Here is a 24,477-nt window from a genome sequence, read left to right as displayed (position 1 = left end):
AAGTAAACAGCGGGGAATTTCTGCTCAACTGTGTGGCTAACCTAAGTGTTCTTGTTCTGGCTTCTGATGACACTGCTGATCTGAAAATCTGGTACGTAACAACGTGGTAATGTGTAACAGCGAGTGATCGTGGTGCCCAACCGACCTTTTTGACGTCGATACTGGATGTTGTGGGGATCAAACATAATTTCAATTCAAGCCATGTTGAGCCTAAGATGGCAGAAAGTTTATAGTACGTATTTATCTTGAGATTTCAAATAATACGTATCAGTAACAACATCACGTCCAAGGACATCAGAAATGAGCTCCACAATGAATCCACGTGGAGAAACGAACAAGACTTTCGGTGAGACAAGCGAACAACTAAGCTCCCTTATTTCGTTTACTTTCAGAGATCTGTTTCAGAAACGAATAAGTTCAATCATACAAGTATATGACACAACAACTTGTGTTTTGGGTTTTTTTTGTCCCCCCACCCCCACCCCACCCCCCACATTTTCACTTACCTTTCTTCTCCCTCTGGGGTTTTGAGAATCTTGGATGCGAAGAAACATTGCATTGAGCACACCATGAGACAGCAGATGTCCATCATAATGACAAACATGGACAGAGCAACTGTCACCTCCAGCACACTCTCATACACAGAGGTGGAGTTGATGAGGGTGGCGCCGGTCCCGGGGGTAAAGTCCACCTCCGCACCCCCCAGGGAGAAGATAATCTGAAGGGACAGGGCACACAAAATCAGGGAGGCGAGACACAGAAGGCCAAGACTGAACAGGAACTTGATGACGCAGCTCTCCTTTTCACACAGCGTGACACGTGACGCGCTTGCGAGACTTTGGTGCGAGAGGTTCAGAGATCGTCTGGAGAAACTCGATGGCCGACTGAGGTTCCCGTTGGTTCTTGCGAGAAGCGTGGATATGCGAGATCCGGCGTCGCTACGATGTTCGTCTTGCTTTTGGAGGATAACATCCAGGAGTTCTCGATCTCGGCAGTTTTCAGCTGCTCTGTTATAATCCTGCATTATTTGCGGGAACATTCAAGATGGCGGACATGATGTGCAATGGCGGACGTGGAGGATGATAATAACCGGAAGTGTGGCACCCCTCCGCCATCGTACAAATTAGAACGACCGGGTCTATTGACCAGGAATTTCATACACCTGCAAAAGAAATGATATCATTTGAATGTATAGGTAGTAGATATCCTTGTGTTTGCTTTTGATACAACATCACAGTGATATTCACAGTTAAAATCCGAGTACCACTGTTTACATGACGTTTGTTTTAATAGTTTTGAGCCTTCTCCCTACTTTGGTGTAACCAACTAGTTCAACACGGACTGCCCCCCGCACCTCGTGTGGATGCTGTACAGCGTTGAATTCAGTTTTCTGTTTGAGACATTAAATCAATTATTTTGTTCTTCAACTGAAAGGAAATGGCGCGATCGTGGAGTGATGTTTGAAATATTTAAGACACGCTATTCTCCCTGGGGTTGAACCAGCTTTAACAGAAGCTATCAAAGTTATTCGGTGTTAACCATAGTCAACCCGAGCTAAATAAAATCTAAATTTGATTGGTTTAGGCCTGTAATTTAGTGTGAACCATTTTAGCTCAAGACGTTATTATTCATGAACATATATTCTCCATTAGATTGTGATGTTTTCATAGATAATATGCAGCGTTTTATATGCAATATCATCATTCATAGTTGATTGTATCACACAAATATATATTCGTTTAAGATTGTACAAACATTCCTGAGAAGAATCACCATACAGTCTTCTATATCCTTTCTTCTTATGATGTCCTGGCGTTGACTATCCAATTCTTTGACGATTCGTAATTTAAACATTGCGTGCATATATCCGTCCGTGTAAGTGGCCATATAATGTAACAATCGATATATTCCATACTTGTTCTTGTGTTAACAACATGTTGTGAATATGTGACACGTCCTCCTTACCAGCTTCTTTACGCGGACAATACTGTCAGTAAGTGTTTAAGGTTTATTGAGTTCATGCTCAAACAAATAGAGCCATAATGGCCAACGTTAACTGGTTGCAACCGGAATCTGTGTATCTTCTTTCTATGGCACAGTGATCGAGTGGGAACTCTCAACCTAAATTTGACATTTGGGCCGTCAGTAAGCAATGGCGTGGAGTCGTTAGCTCGACAAATGTGGTATTTTGAGTATTTGAATGTTTTATTGGTAATGGAAACTCTAAATTTGGTCACTGGGGTAAGATGACCAGACAGAACCAAATCTTTTCTCAAATCCCAGATTCGTTGATTATTATATGATACCGAAGGAAAGATTTTGCGCAAAGCTGACATGTGCAGACGTTTTCCTAACTACTTGTTTTTTTCATACAGCACGGACAAGTGAGTGAGTGAGTGAGTGAGTGAGTGAGCACTCACCAAAGTTAGGAACCAAACACAGCCCTTCAGGATTAACTCCAAATTGTTAAGCACAACCCTATTCCACTTCTTCAGCTGATTACTTCAGAACCAATCAGTCCGATTTCTCTGATCGATATATGTCATTTCCATCTGATAAATCTATTGACATAAATATCAAAACAGAAAAAAATCAATCGTACAAAATTATTAAGACGTGTAAAAACGTTAACAAAACGTTCAAATGTGTTCAGTCTTAAGACAGCTATATGAACTTTTTTCAAAGGAACAATTTTCAATGTTACGCTTACGAATAATGTGCCTGAAGCAGTATACACAACGGATGACGTCATCTCCCGTTTTATAATACCTAGCCAGGAAAGAGTCCCGTTGAACGTGAAGACGATACCAAACAAAAAAGTAAAACCGAAAAAAGGATGTCACACGTCGACATTCGATATCAAATGTTTAGCTCAGTTGTAGGTCTGGCCGCGAGCCAAAACCTACGTTTGCTGTCATTACAGATTCGACAAGGGAGGCTACTGTGAATATAAAAATTCACTTAATCCGAGTTTTTCCCCCGATATCTTCTTCACAGTGTTAGGATTCCATTAGACATTCCAATGCCAGCCTAAAAACTATCGATTCATTTTCATGTCGTTACCCACTGCGAAAAATGACAGACATTTCGTTTACCGTTTCCAAAAAGAACGCCCAATGACGCTTCAATATGGGCGTTAACTATTCGACGTTATCATATTGGATTAAGTACATGCTATATGATACTGAAATCCAAACGTTTTGAGACACAAGGAGTTCATGCACGATTCACCTTGACAAGTTAAAAGCGCAGTGCGTAGTGTAAAAAAGAATAATGTTGCCCAGCCGTCTGACGAGAACTGACGTTGTACGTGGGAACCGTTAAATAATCCACATCTATTGACTTTACAGTTGGCGGAAAAAGTCCATGATTTGTCTTTGGGGAAATAGTTTAGGGGAAAAGGTACTGTGAGGCATTACTGAACAAATACCATCATCCTCCAAGTATCGACTGATGTCTGTTGACTTTACATTTGGTGGAAAGATTCTCTTACATATAACTGGTGAAATCAGTTAGATAAAGGACAAGGTGTTAACCGGTACTAAATAAATACCGGCATCCGCTAAACATCGACTTGCGTCTATTGACGGTAACTTTTGGCGGAAAGATTTTCCTATTTGTCTGGTGAAATCACTAGAATAAAAGATGTCGATTTGCAGTGTTGCTAAATAAGTATGGGATTTCGGTATATAAATGGACTTACTATATCCGCTACAGTATAGCAAGTAAAAAATACTGTTCAAATGTAGACTTAGAGGTTTTAAACCGAATGTGTTTGCTGATGATTTCCCTTCCACTCGGAAGACGACGGAAGACAGCGGAAGATGGTGGAAGACAGCGAGAAGACGGTGTACAGTTGCCATACACTCAAGCAAAACATTAACTGATATCCAAAATCAAATGTCTGTGAATTATGACTTGTAATAAATATCATAAATGTATTTTTTGAAATGTTTTCTAAACTAAGCTCTCTATAATAATATTGTGATCATGAATATGACTGACACTGATTAATAGGAACGACAAAACACTCTAGGAAATCGCTGCGAAAAGCAGAGTGGGTTATACAATTCTGACTAAATCATAAGTATGTGTCTGTTTGACACCCAATTCAATAGTATTACAGCTGTAAGACGAGATCTGTAAACACTCAAAGATCAGACAATACAGTGAATGACACCATGAGATACAATAACAGCAGGTGTTTAGGAATCACTGTCAAATAGCGATGGTACCTTCGCGAAAAGATAAGCGTACCCTGCCCCACCTTCATAAATATAGTTAACTGTTTACTTGTTGTAAAAACTAAAATAGAGAATTGCAGACATTATTCTTCAATATCCTCCAGATGTCTCCCACAAACCCTCTGAAAGTTTTACTGATGCCTTGAACGCTGCAACCATGATCGAACAATTTCTGAGTCATGTGTTGCTCTTTGAAATCTTGGCGAAAAGGTCCTGGTCAATTATACAACTAAAGTTGTAAAATGTGATCACCAAAGGCTCGAGGTGCTGGAATATTGCAAGTTAATGAAAGGGAAACTGACTTTTGGAAAGTTGAAATAATCCCTTTTGTCCTTATGGAGATTTTTGCGTAAAAAAAACAGTTATTTTTCTTTTTATTGCCTTTCGCTGTGACCTGCCGGACTCAATAACATAGACACAGTTAGCAATCTCTCTACTCGCCGAGGCCTAATATATTATGGTGAAGCATGTAGCCTCGTTAAATGGGTTCACCTAATGCTGTGAATCGATCAGTGCTTGATGTCGGAACACATAAAACGCTATGAAGAATGTAATAAAATTATAATACTTTATTATGTAATTTTATTGTAAACTACTATGCTCTCAGCAGAGCAAACAAAGAAAGTTTAACGTATTTCATTACTGTATTCATTTATTCGTAGATTCAACACCAGTAGCTAGTCAGTGAAGGTTTGTTCTACTGCAAGAAATATAACATACATCTACAAATGCAAATGCATTCTTCGACATTACAGTTTGGCTCATTCACAATACGTGTCAGTTATGCTTGACTTTGTTGAGATCAGAAAGGGCGAGGATCCATGCATGTCGGCTCTACCCCAAGAGACAACCATATATACAGGGGTATTATCTCGCGGATAGGACAGTAAGCCCCCTGTTAATCTGCTGGTGATGAGAGTCGATCTCATTGGGTATATTCAACATAGATCATTCTGATCCTATTCATGGTATTTCATCAAAGCTACAAGGTGGAATAGAATAAAAGAATAAATGAATTCCATTTACAATATTGTTTTGATCGTTCGGTAAAACTGGAAGCATGTAACTCTCAATAGTTGGTGCACATGAATGTTTTTGTCAAGGTGAGTATGGTTCCAAACCACTTTTACCAATATTCACGGAAGAGATATTGGCTTCACGCGTTGTACCCATGTGAGGAATCGAACCGGGTATTCGACATGACCAGCGAACGATTTAACAATGATGCTACCCTATCGCCCTTTTCAAAATGAGGATTTTGTGTAAGTGAAGTGATCTTGTATCGTTGGCTTCGTTCGAATGTGTGCCAATGGAATCGTGGATTCATGGTCTATTTACGCGTATTCATTATCAAAGCTTTCAGTCACCGGTTTGTCTTGCCAAGACACAGCTGTTTTCATACCGTTTTGATTAGTAAATAGGTAAATGTGTGGATAGGCAAAGATAATTCACTCTAAATGACACGGTCAAAACAGAGGCTTTATTCTGTCGAATGGTTTGGTAGACTAAGTAAAAGTGGTATATCATTATCCATCACTTTCCTGAAGACAAGTGGTTTTTTTTTCAAATACATTATGATTTTAAGCAATATTCCAGGAACATAATGGCGGGATTTCACAACCGTTTGATACTTAGTTTCAAGAGGTGATGACCGTAGGTTTCACCCTTGAGGTTACACAAGTGCATCCTAAAGCCTTTGTTCATCAGTCATCTCACTCTTTAATATATATAGCATATTATTGTTACGTGGCAATAGTAGTGTTACCTGTATGCAGAAGTCTTCTCTGCAAGTGGCAGTAAATTTATTGAGGCGCTCGTAGTATATGGACTTTGAAGGGTGACTTCAAAATCTAGTAATTTGGAGTTACTTCCCTTAGGTGAGTATGTTTACAGTGCAAATGCGTACTTGACATCTTCGTGACCTGAGAATGTCGAGGGCGATAGGATACCTTCGATATTTGCGATTTATCTGTGTGCCCACTAAGGACGAGATACCAGTGTTAGAGTAATACGTATTGCGTGGTTCCAACAGTGTTTTTGGTTGTGACTAATATGGGATATTCGAGAATTTTGTTAAATGACAGGTGGTTATTTATCGATTCCAAAGTCATCAACAATCAGCAAAATGTTCAGCATTCGATATTATCGTCTGTCTTTAGGCCCGAAGCCGACTAAAAACCACTCCGACCCACAGCTTTTGTTATCTGCAGGTCCTTATGCTCGACAGCTTTTTCATCCTCAGCAACTAAGAGTAGTATTTCCATTTTAAAAAATAGGGCCTAAACATTCTGATCAGGACCTAAAACTTTTCATGGTTCTGGGTCCGTAAGGCGTGAAGCTTGTCAGCGTTGAGGGCAGACACTGATCATGTTTTCGCCTTTTAAACAGTATATCAACTATCTCAAGCGGAAAGGTAAGTCTCCAACACGGTTAATGGTTTCTCGTTTGCCAACAATAAACATAACAACATAAACATAATATGTAGGCATCTTTAAACTGGCTTGTAGAAGAACTGGTCAACCAATGAAGTTTATCGACCAGGTAAAAACAAGTATGTCTTATATGTTAATTTTTTAGTGTTACATCCAAAACAGGATGTTTCTTACAATTCGCTACTGCCAAAATGGCTTAATGTACAACTATTTCTTACACGCTGAATGGTGAGTGACATGTCGAGCATCCATGGTTCAGATCTTTCAATGAAAAATCGTTCTCTATGACTGGAAGCAAGTAACAAACTACACGGAGAGTTGTAACCATCCTGTCTGCCATCGAGGCATTTATTTAAAAAATGGCCCGTTAATTAAACAGCTCCAAGCATGTAGAACCGCATGTGGGATGCTACGTCGCGAGGAAGATGTTTTTTATGTGAACGTGGATGTCAATGTCTTCATTACCTCCTGGTTTATTTGTTAACTGATGCAGCTGTGACAGCAGCAGTTTCATAACCAACCAACATCACGAACCCTCCTGGGGTGCATGGCCCGGCACGTACAGGCATTATAGAGATCCAACTGCACTGTGCCACAAATAATCCCAGGAAAGTATTAAAATCGATATGGAAGCTTTGTAGGAGGAACAGCCAAATCCAGCTTTCATCGTCGAACTGAGCTATGAGCTGGGCAATGTGTTTTGATTGACGAGTCTACATCACCGGTGGTATTGCGGCTTAGAGATAGAGAATCGAGTCTGTTGGCAATTATTCAATCTGTTTCAATGCCTTGGTTGCACCGTTGCAGCTAGAGGTATGCATTAAATGTTTGATGGATCCATGGACAGTAACGCTTACATGTGTTATCTTACTTTAGGGTGAAAAAGGCTTCATAAATAATGGAACACTGTTAAGTTGAGATACCTGACAATATTGTTACATAGATCATTACACAGATGTGGCATGTTAATTATCTTTGTCATCAGCATAGAGTTGTCTCTAGCCAACTTGAATGTTACTTTCAAAGCAAACACGTTATAGACATACGGTAAAAGATATATATATAAAAGATAAATGATCGAAAAGAAACAGTGTGTGCAACCGGATCAAAATCATGTCTGTGCAATCAATGTACCGCAAACAATATGTTCTGTGACTTAGGGAGGTCTCATATTTTACAAACCATCTTCGTCCTACTGAACGATGTTGATGTGATCTATTACCTGAAGATTGCCAAAACGAACACACCATATTGCAGCGACGGCCCAGTTACCAGATGTCAGTTAATGTATAAAGTCCATATGCGGATCCAGCGGGGGTAGGGGTGCGCATTTTCCCTTTTCACAAAAATAGATCGGACCTAGCAATGTCCACGTGTTTTTATTCACTATCAATTAGTGATGTCACCATGTGTTCGAGAAAGGTGAGCGTATCCTGCCTAACCTGCAAGTACCCGTCACAAACACATGCAATGCAAGTCAACTATTCATCTACAACAAAACCGGAAAGATATTCTACGCATCAAAGGTATTGTATTAGACAAAATCTGTGCCACTGATTCGTCAAATAGGGAAAAATCCTCTGTGTCCATCAGGTGGTGGCTGAATGTTGTACCACCTTTTGATCAACTTTTGATTTTTTGCTATGACATATAGGCACAGAAGACCAGGGAATCCTACTTAGAGTTTGATATTGCGGGCAAGCTGAACACTGGCATATGTTCTTGACTGTGACTGTTAATATTCATGCTTATATCTATATATAACCTATGAGACGGTCCCAAAGGACTGTTACATTTCCCACTCAAGCTGGTACTCAGTAGAGACAGTCTAAGAAAAACGTCTTTACCAAATGTCCTTCTATGTTTGTGCTACCAGCAGCAAGTAAAGGAGATGTTGTTATTACCAGTTTAAGGAAATGTTAAAATCACCAAATAAATGCAACATTACGATCCCCAAATGTTACTAGAGTAAACCTGTTATGGTCCCGGGGTAGAACAGGCCTTCAGCAACCCATGTTTGCCATAAAAGGCGACTATGCTTGTCGTAAGAGGCGACTAACGGGATCGGGTGGTCAGGCTCGCTGACTTGGCTGACATATGTCACCGGTTCACAATTGCGCAGATCGATGATCATGTTGCTGATCACTGGATTGTCTGGTCCAGATTGGATTATTTACAGACCGCCGCCATATAGGTGGAATATTGCTGAGTGCGGCGTAAAACAACTCTAGTAGAGTAAAGTTAAGGTTAAGTGACATGCATGTGCTACAATCTTAAAGTATCTTGTTTCTTGCAGCAAAAAAGTAAGTAGTGGAACGACTAAATTATCTCAGCCCAGTAAGACTATGGCAGAAGGACCTCTTCAACAGGAACAACACTACAGCACTGCCAGGCAACAAGTGGTATCCCTGTAGGCCGGAACTTGGTGTGCGACATAAGCCAACATCTCACCGCCTAAACGTTTCCGAGGACGTGTGCTAGTTTATTAGAAAACACATTGCCTAAAGAAACTCTGATAAGGAATATTGAAATCTGCTATTTATTTCTGGTTACGCAAAATTTATCATGATGAAAGCCAAAAAGCACTGAGAATACGGTACAGTGTCATATTAAGCTTGTGTAAACCCATGGTGTCTTAGTGAAATCATCTCAATTCAGGTATTTCTCTCAATATCCAGGAGTCTGTGATATGTGATACAGGATAAATAATTCTTTAAACAAGTGAAATGTGTAAAAGATTAAACGAATTCTCTCAGAAAGAGTATTTACGAGAGGAGATTGTCTTCTCTAGAGCCTCGTACAACTACAGAATACCAAATTGCTACAAACGTGCCATCGACCTTTGCCAAGAACTACCAGAATGGAAGGATCTGTAACACTGGCAATCCGTGACACGCACATCTTGTCTTGAATGAAACTAATTTCAGCACTATAACAGTCTTACCTTGTCCATGACGCCCGCAACGCGTTCTCTAAACGTCTTATATAACCATGGTGAAGTTGAAAACATGGACGTAGGGACGACTCCAGCACAGCGAGGCTCAGAGACGAATGTCCTTGCTGGCGGTTCCACAGAGCGAGGGTGCTGGTATTGATTTTTGGGTCCCCATTAACTTAAGGGGAACGTGTATGTATTTGTATGTGCAGGAGGGGAGCAATGGGGGGAAAGGGGATTAGGCTGATTCGGTGACAGACGGGATACGTCAACGACCTCGGGGATGTCACAGCGCTGACGCGTATCACCGTTGGTGTCGCGAAGTACATTTGCTTATAACTAGAATCTTCGCTGTTACAAGGCAAATGTTACGGTAAGTTAATCTCACCAAGGAAAGCTAATGGAAAGGGGGCACAGGAAGGTCGTGATTGTTCTCAGAAGGACTGCGTAACTTTTCCAAATTTATGTAAATGGAAAATTCCAGACATCCCGATAAATATTTACAAAGCATAAATGTAATGGGACCAATCAGGAAAAAACGCTTTTCAATCAATACTTGTACAAAAAGCTTTTGCGGATAACTGCTGTTCTGCATGCTGCAGCTATATCCAAATATCTCTAAACACCAATTTCTTCACACTAATACTCAGTGCTTGTGTCTTTGAAGTGTAGTGTCTTCTATCAATAAATGACACGAGCAAAACGATGTCCTTCCTCATCGTACAGTCAGTATATTATGTCTTGAAGGTCCATGGAAATGGGAGTCTGGTCCACGGGTATGCATATGCATATATATTCTCCGGTGCAATTTATCAGAAAGGCTACGTTGATCAATAATCCTATGTCCATGGTGGCTGGATGAACGACACAGATAGTGTACCCACTGCGCTGTCATGGACTTAGCACACCCTTTCAAGGCGTCTTTGATGTTAAGGTCCAGAATCTGCGGGGAAACAGAGATGAGAGCAAAATGTTCCTAAAATAATGGGGATACTGAATGTAATGGTACGATGTTACAAGCAGCAGGGTCGAAGTTAATTAGTCGGGGTAAAGGTTACTCAACGATGATACAAGGAACAGTTCGTGATGGAGACGATATAGATTTCTTGGCATGTTGCTCGTATAGATTCCTTCTGTGTCATTTCCATAATAAGAAATGTGAAACGATGAGACGATATTTTTCGATGTGGACGTTGTCATCATAGCGTGTGTTTCCTTGATGTAGGCAATGAATATACAGTTTTTGTTTGACCATTAGGCTATCAAACAGCACCCAATGTGTCCTGAAAATATGTCTTGTCAGATTAGTTGGTGAAAGGTGACGTGACGAAACATCAGTATGTGTACTGCGACAGTTTTAACACGTTGCCAGTTCACTGAATAGATTTAAATGTAAAGCATAATTAATAAGTCGTCTCAGTATGTTTTTACGTTATTTGTTGCGGTATCACAACTATTAGTACTTCCTGGATCTCGAAGCAATAACTTGGAGGCCAATGGTCTTGTTTGTTTTGCCACACTAACCGGAAGACTTCACTATGTCATCATGTCTTGCTTGATTTTGTTATCATGTCTTGCATTCACTTTGTAATTATATCTTACTTTCATTTTGTCATCATCTTGCTTTCTCTTTGTCATCAAGTCTTTCTTTCACTTTGTCATAATGTCTTGCTTTCACTTTGTTATCTTCTTGCTTTCACTTTGTCATAATGTCTTGCTTTCACTTTGTCATAATGTCTTTCACTTTATCATCATGTCTTGCTTTCACGTTGTCATAATGTTTTGCTTTTACTTTGTCATAATGTCTTGCTTTCACTTTGTCATAATGTCTTGCCTTTACTTTGTCATAATGCCTTGCTTTCACTTTGTCATCATCTTGCTTTCACTTTGTCGTCATGTCTTGCTTTCACTTTGTCATCGTCTTGCTTTCACTCTCATCATGTCCTGCTTTCAATTTCTCATCATGTCTTGCCTTCACTTTGACATCATCTTGCTTTCAATTTGTCATCATGTCTTGCTTTCACTTTGTCGTCATGTCTTGCTTTCAGTTGCTATCTTCTTGCTTTCACTTTGGCATCATGTCTTGATTTCACTATGTCATCATGTCTTGATTTCACTCTGTTATGTCTTAATTTCACGTTGTCATCATGTCTTTCTTTCACATTGTCGTCATGTTTTGATTTCACTATGTCATCATGTCTTGATTTCACTCTGTTATGTCTTAATTTCACGTTGTCATCATGTCTTTCTTTCACATTGTCGTCATGTTTTGATTTCACTTTGTCATCATTTTGATTCCACTTTGTCACCATGTCTTGCTTTCACTTTGTCATCATGTCTTGATTTCACTTTATCGTCATGTCTTGCTTTCAGTTTGTTATCGTCTTGCTTTCACTTTGTCATCATGTCTTGATTTCACTCTGTTATAATGTCTTGATTTCACGTTGTCATCATGTCTTGATTTCACTTTGTTATCATCTTGATTTCACTTTGCCATCATGTCTTAATTTCACGTTGTCATCATGTCTTTCTTTCACTTTGTCGTCATGTTTTGATTTCACTTTGTCATCATTTTGCTTCCACTTTGTCATCATCTCTTGCTTTCACTTTGTCGTCATGTCTTGATTTCACTTTGTCATCATTTTGCCTCCACTTTGTCATCATGTCTTGCTTTCACTTTGTCATCATGTCTTGCTTTCACCTTGTCATACTGTCGTTCTTTCACTTTGTCGTCATGTCTTGCTTTCACTTTGTCGACATCTTGCTTCCACTTTGTCATCATGTCTTGCCTTCACTTTGTCATCATCTTGCTTTCAAATTGTCATAATGTCTTGCTTTCACGTTGTCATCATGTCTTGCTTTCACTTTGTCATATTGTCTTGCTTTCACTTTGTCATAATATTTTGATTTCGCTTTGTCATCATCTTGCTTTCACTGCTATCACCTTGCTTTCACTTTGTAATCATGCCTTGCTCCACGATGGCACCATGTATTGCTTCCACTTTGTCATCATGTCTTGCCTTCACTGCTATCACCTACTTTCACTTTGTCACAAGGCCTTGCTTTCTCTTTGTCATCGTGTCTTGATTTCACCTTCCCATCATCTTTCTTTCACTTTGTCATCATGTCTTGCTTTCACTGCTATCACCTACTTTCACTTTGTAATCATGCCTTGCTCCACGATGGCATCATGTATTGCTTCCACTTTGTCATCATGTCTTGATTTCACTTTGTCATCATGTTTTGCCTTCACGTTGTCATCATGTCTTGCTTCCATTTTCCTATCATGCCTTGCTTTTGCGGTGTCATCATGTATTGTTTTCACTTTGTTATCATCTTTCTTTCACTTTGTTATCATCTTGCTTTCACTTTGTCATCATGTCTTGCTTTCACTTTGTCATATTGTCTTGCTTTTACTTTGTCATAATATTTTGATTTCACTTTGTCATCATTTTGCTTTCACTTTGTCATCATGTATTGCTTTCACTTCGTTATCGTGTCTTGCTTCCACTTTGTTATCATGTCTTGCTTTCACGTTATCATCATGTCTTACTTTCACTTTGTCACAAGGCCTTGCTTTCTCTTTGTCATCGTGTCTTGATTTCACCTTCCCATCATCTTTCTTTCACTCTGTCATAATGTCTTGCTTTCACTGCTATCACCTTGCTTTCACTTTGTAATCATGCCTTGCTCCACGATGGCATCATGCCTTGCTTTCACTTTGTGATCATGTCTTGCTTTCACTTTGTCATTATCTTGCTTTCACTTTGTCATCATGTCTTGTTATCACTATGTCATCGTGTCTTTGGTTATATTAGTTACGTTGACCCTTCAGTCCTTGACCCTTATGCATATTCTTCCAGGCAATTAATGCATTTAAAATGTTACGATTAAACAATCGCCTTGCTATGATGAAGGTGATTTGTGGTTGCTGGATATATACATGTCAAACTCACATCAGTGCAGGCTAGAGCGACCAATCGAGAAATGGCTCTATTCTCAAGTTCTATTCTTTTCCAGCTATCAGTTACACCTTCATCAGTTACACCTCGGGTTACATGTGTATACTGTGACATGTTACATGTGTACGTCGCTCGTGTCGTAAGGCTGGGACGTTCAACCACAACTCGCCTTCCAACTAGGACCATGATGTTGTGAGTGAGTTGAATTTTACGCCGCTTTAAGCAATGTTCTAGCAAAACCACGACGGGCTTCACACATTGTACCTATGAGAGGAATCGAACTCCATCGCCCCTATAATGACGTTGATCATTGCTCGATCAGTCTGACCACATCTGCCGCTGTTACAGTCTTTTGTTACATGTCAACACGTTTTGATACTTGTGATAACGTGTGCTCAATCCATGCCATCACCGACACTACGTTTAAACCAAATCCAACTTTCCTGTCTGTCGTTGAATGTTCGCTGTTGTGTACATGATTATAACTGCTCGCATGTCTACAACTGAAAATAACATTTCCGATTTATTTTCTCAGCTGTTGAATTATTGATAGCACCAGGAAAAAGAATCAGTGTCTCCTTGTCAAGGTATCCAAGCTGGTGATCGTCAAGACATTGAAGAAACTATATTGTGACAGAAATATTATATATTATTAAATACAGAAAGTCAACGCTGAAGAAAACCCAGTCCGGACTCTCCTCGGAAACAATTCCATGTTTATGTAATGACTGGATCTCTGAAAGTCAGCGCTGACACTAAGTGTTCGCGACAAGGTAAGCAAACACATCTTCACAATGAGTAAACTCCTTTGAACATAATATCACGACCTGTCAATTGGAACAAAACCCGAAGCGATGTAGTCCTGGGTGCTTACTAACTTGGTGAAATACACCACCGCCGCCTTGACAGCTAAGAGCCTAGAAACAAGGTCAGGACAACCAAAGGTTTCTTGACAGCAACTGGTGTACACACACACACACACACACACACACACACACACACACACACACACACACACACACACACACACACACACACACACACACACACACACACACACACACACACACACACACACACATTAATTAAAAGGAACGTGAACGACTATGATGCCCACCCCCGTGTCCGCTTATGAGTGAATGAAACAAATCACGAGGTGACGTGTTGTATGACTTCAGTCTATCTTTAATGGGCAGCACCCCATCTTCCGGTGAAGCATGTAAACTTCTGTCTGGGTGATAAATGATAGAATCTAGTGGCCACCATCATTCACCAAGTCATCTCATCCCGTCCAGTGAAGGTCTGGCTTTGATCAAAACCTTGTAGACAGAGAGACTGAATTATGTCCGAGTTGAGTCCCCTTCTACACTAATGAGGCGAATACTGTCACATGATTTGTGAGATTCATGATGGAAATTCCCTACAGTGATGCCCATTAAGTACCGCTGTAGACCCAACTGTAGCGTGAAGAGTATAAATTCCGATGAAAGGAAGAGAATAGTCAGCTACTGAAAGAAGAAAGAAAAAGAAAAAAACATAGAAGACTAGAAATTAGGTTTCTTGGGAGATGAAGCGGAAAGAGTGAACAAGTTGTTCAGAGAGCAGGAAAGGATAGATAGGTCTGATCAGTACGCGGCGTTGTATTCAGGGATGGGGAGAGATGTTCCATTTTTCAGATGCGAAGTGACTGATACACTACTATGAACCTGGAGCAGCTAATTCACATATACAATATGGTAACCTGCTGGAAGTAAGTATTTACAAGGGCAGGAATCCGAAGACTACTCACTCCCGCTTTGTTTAGCGTCGAAAGCCAACACATGAAGCTGTTAGCGTGTAAGGGATCCTGAAACTGTTTCATATATAACCCAACACCAGTCGAATTGATCAAAGCCTACCGATACAGGGAGACTATTTGTTCAATAAATGTTAGAAGTGCCATTTTGTCGCCAACTGGAGCAGTATAAAGTAACGCGAAGAACTAGATTAATACATTGATGCGTTGAAGAGGTGTCTGTTACACATAAACACAGTTCTAAAAACAGCTCGAAACTCTTTGATCAGACTTTTCAGTAAGGTCATCGTTGAAGTTCAAATTTGAGCGGTTTGTGCTGAATGATGTGGACTGGGGTTTCTTTATCGCTTTGTAGACAGACTGCCATTACAAAAACTTGAAACATTTCTGTAACGAAACATTTTCAATGAAACCCTCAGCTGAATGTCTGGAGTTCAGTTTGGTAAAACGGCTTTGGATGATGAGGTTCATGACGTTGTTGAAAACTGTGTATTATCACTACACACCAGAACTACTTCAAAGAAAAAAATATAATATTTCATAAATATTTCAGAAATCACGACTGGGTCATTATACTGCCGCCATTGTATCTTAATACTTGATAACCTTTAGTACTGAGGTCAAAACTGAATGATGGTATGTGAACGTCTGAAAGGAGATTCATAAGATTATATTTGCATAAGATTATTATTGTTTGCATTAATTAAAAGATTATATTTTCATAGGCAGATTTTGTGATGTTTAAGGCAGGTGTTCCCTGGATATTTACGTACAACAAGCACAAACGTAATGCGTATGTTGGAGTATGACTGACGTTACAAATACATCAAAGAGAAAGAGCCTTAATACCGGTGGGAGAACATAAACATTTGACTGTTGAAAATTGACTGTTGTCTGTTAACTGACACTCATAAACATGTCATTCTTCACATCCAGGCTATCGAAATGAAGGCATTTTCCTTGGGCTGGTCATTAAGAACCATATATGACCAGTCGGAATATATGAATGTTATAATCATGACATATTTAGGTGATCAGTATAAGTGTGAATAGTTCATTAGGTCAGACGGAAAACATGAATTTCAGATTGGTACCCTTGACCTGCAACTCTAGATTCTGCGCAAGCATTTAGCTAGGAAAAGTTATTCAATTGCCTGATTCCTCAAATCTGAAGTCCCATCATGTTGCCAACTCAACCATCATGTTCCCATTTGTCCAACTGATGGCAATGCCTGTGACATTTCAAAGAGGCTATAAAACGTGGAGGCGTAGGAGCTGGTAGAACCTTAAGCGAAATATTGATTTACCAAAATACAGTTATGACAATCCGATTTAATGTTTGCGTGTCCAATGACAAGGGTATTTGCAGTTTATCATCACAGTTGTCGAACCATGGAATCGTTACAACGTTTACCAAATTTAATGAAGCAGAAAAATGTGGTCCATTTCCGATTGAAAAAAATTAAATATCTTAATACCTAATAGTATGTTTGCCTTGAATATTACGTTGAGGAACTATTTTACTTGAGGTAGACTGAGGTTTAGGGGACATCGAACACATCGTCCTTCACCAAAGATCCTCGGCCATACAAATTTGGAACGGGCCTATTTGAACACTTATAACTATCAAAAAAGGCGTCCGAAAAGGCTAAAGATAGGAAAACGTATGTGTATTCACAGATGAACCAAAGCAACTAAACCCTTTCAAACGTATCTATGCCGAAATCCAAAGGAAACCAATGTTAAAACACATACCCTGTGTTATTCCGACGTTGCTGCAGAATGTTTACGAATGAGCATCAGATTGCTAATGACAAAAAGTGTTCCAAAATATAAGCTTGTCCTTCCCCATTTTCCAAAAGCACGTGAAGGTAAAGCGCTAGAGCACATGGGGCATATGGGACAAAAATACATGAAATAGGGATGTATATGAAACCAAGATTTTGTTATCAGTTTCAAGAGAGGGAATGTTTACCATGAACTGCGTATGAGCGACCCTTCTCTCGAACGAAGAGTCGTATCTGAAAGATAAAGGACGAATAGGGACGCTCACGCCATACTTGGTGATACCTTGACTACTGCCATATGTATCTTATTTCATGTAAGATACGATCCACATATTTAGATTCTCGATAATTTCTTAAACTTTCATTTTGCTGAAAAAGTTAATGAAACATCACGTGGTTCTCTGTTACAGGTCATAACGGCATGTGTTTACGAGACCGTCGTTGTGAGGATGTTTCGTGTTTGAACCATGAATGGGCATCAGACTGAAAGTCACTACTAATCCGCAGTCTTTTAAATCGTGACTATTTTGACATGTGCGTGCGTGCGTGCATGTCTCTATAAAAGTGACATAATCATGAACGCGATCGTAAGCCACACATCACCTCACACCAGCTAATGCCCTGGAATGTGAATCTGGAATTTAACAGCTCCCCACAGTGCTATGTTGATTCTAGAACAGACACACTGCCGCATAAAGGGATCACAGAAGACGTCGGTTGAAATCCAATAGACCAACACTCCTTACAGTGTCAAACGGCTGATCCATTCTGATCACATTCAGTCTAGTTCACGACATCGCGTAATCTCGAAAATAAACACTTGTCACTTAACTGAGGTAACCTTACTTACAGCGCTAGACACCAATGTCTGTGATCGAGGCACAACCGGCATTGGCGTTAAGTGATGGTTAAAGATGATATTTCAACGAAAACTTAGTATCGATGTTATGTAGAAGATGAAGTTTCTTTCTATTCCCACCAACACAAATATCGCATCTTTATATACTGGCATTATATTTCGATTGCCCGCGTAGGGACGACCACACGCAGGACAAGGCCTCCCGTAGGAAATGTGGAGGTGGATCTGGAACTCCGCTCACCTCATTTTTGTCCGAACCGGCAACCCAACTCATTGCTTATTTGTGTGGCATGTATTGTATAAAGAACTTTGAACTTTGAACATATTATTCGTCTTATTTTTTAGCTAGTTCCCCTGTCGACATATGTTCACGTTGACAAGGTTGTCTACATGTGTTCTCATTCAGTGATTTTCCTCCTTTGAAATTAATCGTATTTACCTTTCCAGCATGTTACCATGGTGATAATAAAATAACATCTGGAAGTAGAAGATCCGTGTTAGATTGGTCTTAAGCAACCCATGCTTGTCGTAAGAGGCGACTAACGAGATCGGGTGGTCGCTGACTTGGTTGACACATGTCATCAGTCCCCAAATGCATAGATCGATGCTCATGCTGTTGATCACTGGATTGTCTGATCCAAACTCGAGTATGTACATGTACAGACCGGATTTAGCTTTATGTGGGACCAGCAACAAAGTTCATGTGATGTCGATCAGTTCATTTCAGAATTTGTTATAAAACTAAGGGCAAGTTATGAACAAGAATGGCACTCGTCGCTTGTAAACAGTCCTAATTTTCACTTTGTTCTTGTTTTAATATCTCATTTAATGTTGAATTTTACACAAAAGACTTACTAATCTCAAGATTTCGATCGGCGGCCTTGCTAAATTCAGATGTCCTTCACACCAAACTGAAAACGGTCGATATATTGATCAACCCAGATCGAATAGATTATGTTTTGTATGTAAAGATAACTTTATTGAAAATGAATTTCATTTTATTTTAGTATGGAAATGTTTTAAACATTTGTGATGTTTATATTTACCACATAGGTTCTATTGAAATCCAACTGTTCATAAGTTTAATATGCTAATGTCAACTGGCAACCCAGATGTCTAGCTATTTATATACGCAATGGGATGAAACCTAGAGATTCACTCCCATGCCGTTGATATCAGATTTCCCTCTGTGCATTTGTAAATTAACATTTTGTCTTTTGAACTTTATATGCACATATGTACATATGCTGCTCTGAAATCCTGAACTGTAACCTGGATCTATGATCTCCACTACAAAGAAAATAAAGATTGATTGATTGATGCAGACCGCAGCCATTGAGCTGAAATATTGCTGAGTGTGGTGTAAAACTAAACTCACTCAAATGATAAAATGTCGAAATGAATGCATGGAGCTATATGTCAATACTTTCCAAAGCTAGAAGAAATACTCGACTGTTAGAGGATATTGTGGTGTAAAATATCGTGTGAAATGTTCGCTGTTTGTCGAGAAAATATTTTATCAACTGGGTATTGCTTTAAAACAGTCACTGCTTCTCTGTATTTGGCGCAAAGCATTATTATAGATATGGAAACTATTCATTTTCAACTGCTGTACTGATTTAAGATTTCCGATACAGTTGGTGATAGGTTTCAATAACTTTTCTACAGTTTCACCGACTGAGACCGACGTAAGACCTTTGATTAATACATTGATGTGATATAGAAGGTCTTGGAGGGCGAATCGAAGGGAAACACGGCGGTTAAGAGTCGGCTGTGTTTTTGGTTCGGAGTCATGTGGTGTTGAGTTATGTGAAAATGGTGGGCTACCAATATACCAAGAATAGCTAAAAGAAGCAACAGTAATTGTCAGCTGGCAACTTTCTACAAAGACTAGCCCCGTGAAGATCCGGGTTAGAAGTGATCTTCAGAAACCCATGCTTATCGTAAGATGCGACTTACGATGACTTGGTTATTACATACCATCCAATCAAAAACTGCGTAGATCAATGCTCATGCTGTTGAGTACTGGGTTGTCTGGTTCAGATTCGATAATTTACGCCACATAGCTGGAATTGTTTGCAAACAACAAGCAAAATACCAAATAAAACACCCTAAAACAAAGATTGTCTTTCGTGCAAAGTCAGACAAGAATATTACCCTTTCTTTTTCAAAGTATGACGATGATTTCTAATACAGGAAAAGGCAAATCTAAGTGACCAGTAACAAACAGATCTACTAATCGTTTATCAGATGTTTAATGTTGGTTGAAAATCAACATCCAGCATGGTTAACAGGGCCGACAGTTCCAAGTATTTACTTCTGAAGAAAACCAATGAATAATTTCTTTTGTAATGAATCTTTAGCATCTATAACAGTTCGTGTGATCTTCTGCCATAGTGTGTGGTAATGTGTTGCTAGCGCGTTAAAGTGTTTGATCTGCATTCCTCTAGAGGTTGATGTTTCTGTTTATTGCATTGATCAACATTTCGGTGCAGTTTCTAAAGGTGATACTTTACTATGACTGAATGAGTTTAATATTAATAACCGCTTTCAGCCTGTAACACTTGTGTTCCTCTCTGTTATAGATAAGAAACTTTAGTTAACAGAACAATCTTTGACTGACACCAACCTCTGGTATGTCATGACTATTATCTCACATGCTTCATTCTCTTCTTACAGTGGTGCTTTACAGACTAAACCTATCACTTATCAAATAATATCTCGAAGCTATTTGCGTTAATCAATTGCTTCTGACAGCATAAACTTTAATCTTAAAAACTGTTTCATAACAACGCCCCTTACAGACTTCACTGTGATCATGTACAACCAGATGCCTCAGTATTTCATGGTGTGGGAATACATCCCAGTAGGACAGCCCCACAACACACTCCTGTATGTAATGTAGGTAACTCAGCAGGTAATGGCTTTAATGTCTGGGTAACACTTATTCCTGTCAGGATTGTTTTGGTCTATCTCAGAAATGTAATCTTCAGTTATTGATCATAGCCAGATGTCTACAGATTCTAAAACTACATATTCCTGCATGACAGTATGAGGTGGATGTTAATGATATTATTATAGATCATGTGCACAATATTACTACATTGCATTCTTACCATGAGAATTACCAGTCTAAAGGATTAGCCACTGCAACAATAAAACTCTTATTGAATACCATTAGGGTTTATCGATAGTTAAGGCAGTCATGGTCTAGTTTCACCTAGTCAGAACACATATGTGTTAATGTTAACCATTACAGCATGTTGTGTGTGCTTCGCGATATCTGGAACTGGCATGATTTCGTTTCAAGTCTAGGTAAGTGACAACACGTGTCAATCTTAACCATTACAGTATGTTGTGTGTGCTTTGTGATATGTGGAAATTGCATGATTTCGTTTCAAGTCTAGGTAAGTGACAACACGTGTCAATCTTAACCATTACAGTATGTTGTGTGTGCTTTGTGATATGTGGAAATTGCATGATTTCGTTTCAAGTCTAGGTAAGTGACAACACGTGTCAATCTTAACCATTACAGTATGTTGTGTGTGCTTTGTGATATGTGGAAATTGCATGATTTCGTTTCAAGTCTAGGTAAGTGACAACACGTGTCAATCTTAACCATTACAGTATGTTGTGTGTGCTTTGTGATATGTGGAAATTGCATGATTTCGTTTCAAGTCTAGGTAAGTGACAACACGTGTCAATCTTAACCATTACAGTATGTTGTGTGTGCTTTGCGATATCTGGATAATGCTGTTTGGGGTATGTGTTACCAATGCTGTTCTATGTAGGAACAGACTAAGGAGACTCTCACCTTCCGGAAACATTGTAATCAATGAGTATTTTCTCAAAACTAGCTGTAGTACAGTGGAAGCTGTCTAAACCGGCACTCATCGGGACTGAAGAAATAATCCATTTTAGACAAGGTACCGGATTGGAGAGCTGATGATAAATGTAAAAACCACAAATACGACTGAGATTTTATTTCGGTGTTGACAGCTCACCAGAATCCAGAATGGACAGATGCCGGTCTAGACAGCTTCCACTGTACTGATTTTCAAGGAATCTTGTCCTTTCCTGATGATGAATTTATATTCACTCAGCGAATGATCACGGCATGTATAACTTTTAGTAAAAAAGTACGAATATGCACATTATATTTTGAAAGTGTAAAGGAAAAGTACATTTTGCTCTTGTTGTATGTGAAGGCATACGAAGGCAGTAAGCAACTTTTCTTAACAAAAAGTAAGCATTCCCCAAAAGCTCTCTGACTGCAAATTTACAATGAGCTTTTCTAATGTACATACACAACTATGGGAAATACGCTTCTGTCTATGAACAGACATTGTTATACATGATGATGCCCTGATGCTGAACAAATCCGTACATATTTCTTCACACACAAAAACAACTCATAACTTTAAAACATTGGGATGACAAACGTGCTTATGTTAGGTCGCCCTTCTTATCTAAATGTTACTATGCAACAGCATCAGACACCATAGTCTTTAACGCGAGCAGTCCAGCTGGTGTACGGAGTGTAATGAATCATTATAATTGTGATGATTTTTGATGTTGTTATCTGAGGATTTTCTGCCTGAGAAGAACATCATTCGCAAAAGTAAAATGAAACAGACTAAATACGCTAACCGTATTTTCACAGAGAATCCAAGAAATATGTACACACATCACCAGATTATTAGCATACATTAGATTCACGAATCGTAGACGGCATGGGCAAAAATAAGAAGTAATTCTGATCACATGTGAAACTAATCATGTATATATGTTTGCAGCGTAACGAACGACAGACACGTCCGGGGTTTCTAAAGCGAGATTCAACATACAGAGCAAATGTAGGAAATGGGTTCTACAGCACAAAAAACATGTTTCGATTTTTATCAGTGCCAGATGAAGGGTCACACGCTGCGATCAGTTTATCGTCTTCTTATCCCAATGACATCCTTGGCTCTAGTCATGCAATGCAGATTGCTTGAACGCAAGCATACAACACGGCAATAATCAATGCACTGTACTTTAAGGGAAAACATTGATTTTATTCATTAGAAACCAACACCGAACTGCAAGAACCTAGAGACAGATGAAGACCTCTGGGGGTCGTTGTCTAATGGAAAGACAAATACCCCACGTACTAATGCTGCATCTCACAGGGGGTTGAGTGGTATGTATTCGGATCGGTGTCTTGGGTGATTTTAAAAACATCACCAGTCCGCCAACCCCACGTATTTGAATTTATTAAGCCTTGAGGTACATTGTGTTTATACCGTATACATTGGTGAGTCAGTAATTCATTACGTATCACAACTGGTTTCCCTTATTTTAAGGTTTAATATTTGTTGAGTGAGTGAGTGAGTGAGTTTGGTTTTACGCCGCACTCAGCAATATTCCAGCCATATGGTGGCGGTGTGTAAATAATCAAGTCTGGACCAGACAATCCAGTGATCAACAACATGAGCATCGATCTACACAATTGGGAACCGATGAGATGTGTCAACCAAGTCAGCAAGCCTGACCAACCAATCCCGTTAGTCGCCTCTTGCGACAAGCATAGTCGCCTTTTACGGCACGCATGGGTTGCCGAAGGTCTATTCTACCCTGGGACCTTCACGGATCTTTAATATTTGGTAATTACTACTAATGCCAAACACATCTCTATTCGCAAATGCATTTTATACCTGAATAACACATCGAAATGAAATATTACTACATATTCCAAATATTCCAGTTTCCTCAGATACACATGATCTTATGCTTGGTTGGGAACATGAGTCATCTTATGAATACATCATCAATGTGTATATATACAGATTCCAATTATGATCTGGTACATGTTTTAAGGACGAGTACGGTTAAAAAACAAGGTTGGGATAAACAAATAAATTGCAAGAGGAAACTTAAAATCAATAACGGAAAGCGCACACTTGTTCTTCAAGTTAAACAAACTGAACGCGTGAATGTAAACACAAACGGCTACAACGTTGACTATGATATCATTATCGCTTTACAAGTAAAACAATGGATAAAGTAATGTTCAATTTTTCACATATAGCTATTACGAGTGCGGTTTCCAGAGAGCAGTTAATAGTTACCCAAGGCCATTTTTACTTGATATGACTGACAAGAAGAGCGTACAAAACCATTGTGCTAAAATATTGAGAACAATTCAATCTAGTCAATATTTGATTCACAAAAGTCTGAAACATCCGACCCCGCATTTCCATTATCGACTAGGCGCTCCTGGGTGACCACAGAAAGGTGTTACCATAAGTTTAGATATCATCGGCTCCGTGATCGCCAAGAATTGAACGACATTATCTGTCTTCGAGGGTTCCACAGAGTAGACGGTAGAACGCTCCCAAACAACGCTCACATATAAATTTCCATATGAAGGCATGGAGACCTTAACTTGTCGATGTATGACAATACATGCACTTGATATCAC

The 24,477-nt window shown here is 39.4% G+C and overlaps 1 protein-coding gene across 1 annotated transcript in view; it reads right to left on the bottom strand.

Annotated features, from left to right (window-relative positions):
- LOC137276869 (transmembrane protein 221-like) overlaps window positions 1-1,039 on the bottom strand; it is a 41,363-nt gene extending 40,324 nt beyond the window's left edge. Inside the window, exon 1 of the mRNA XM_067808517.1 lies at window positions 507-1,039. Coding sequence (XP_067664618.1) covers window positions 507-1,039 — 533 coding nt within the window. The remainder of the gene's footprint in view (window positions 1-506) is intronic.
- Between the last annotated feature and the right edge of the window lie 23,438 nt (window positions 1,040-24,477).

The sequence above is a fragment of the Haliotis asinina genome, chromosome 3, assembly GCF_037392515.1.
Source record: "Haliotis asinina isolate JCU_RB_2024 chromosome 3, JCU_Hal_asi_v2, whole genome shotgun sequence".
In the NCBI taxonomy this organism is placed as follows: Eukaryota; Metazoa; Mollusca; class Gastropoda; order Lepetellida; family Haliotidae; genus Haliotis; species Haliotis asinina.
Note: the sequence above shows the minus strand (reverse complement) of the source record. Positions and strands in the feature narration are given on the sequence as shown.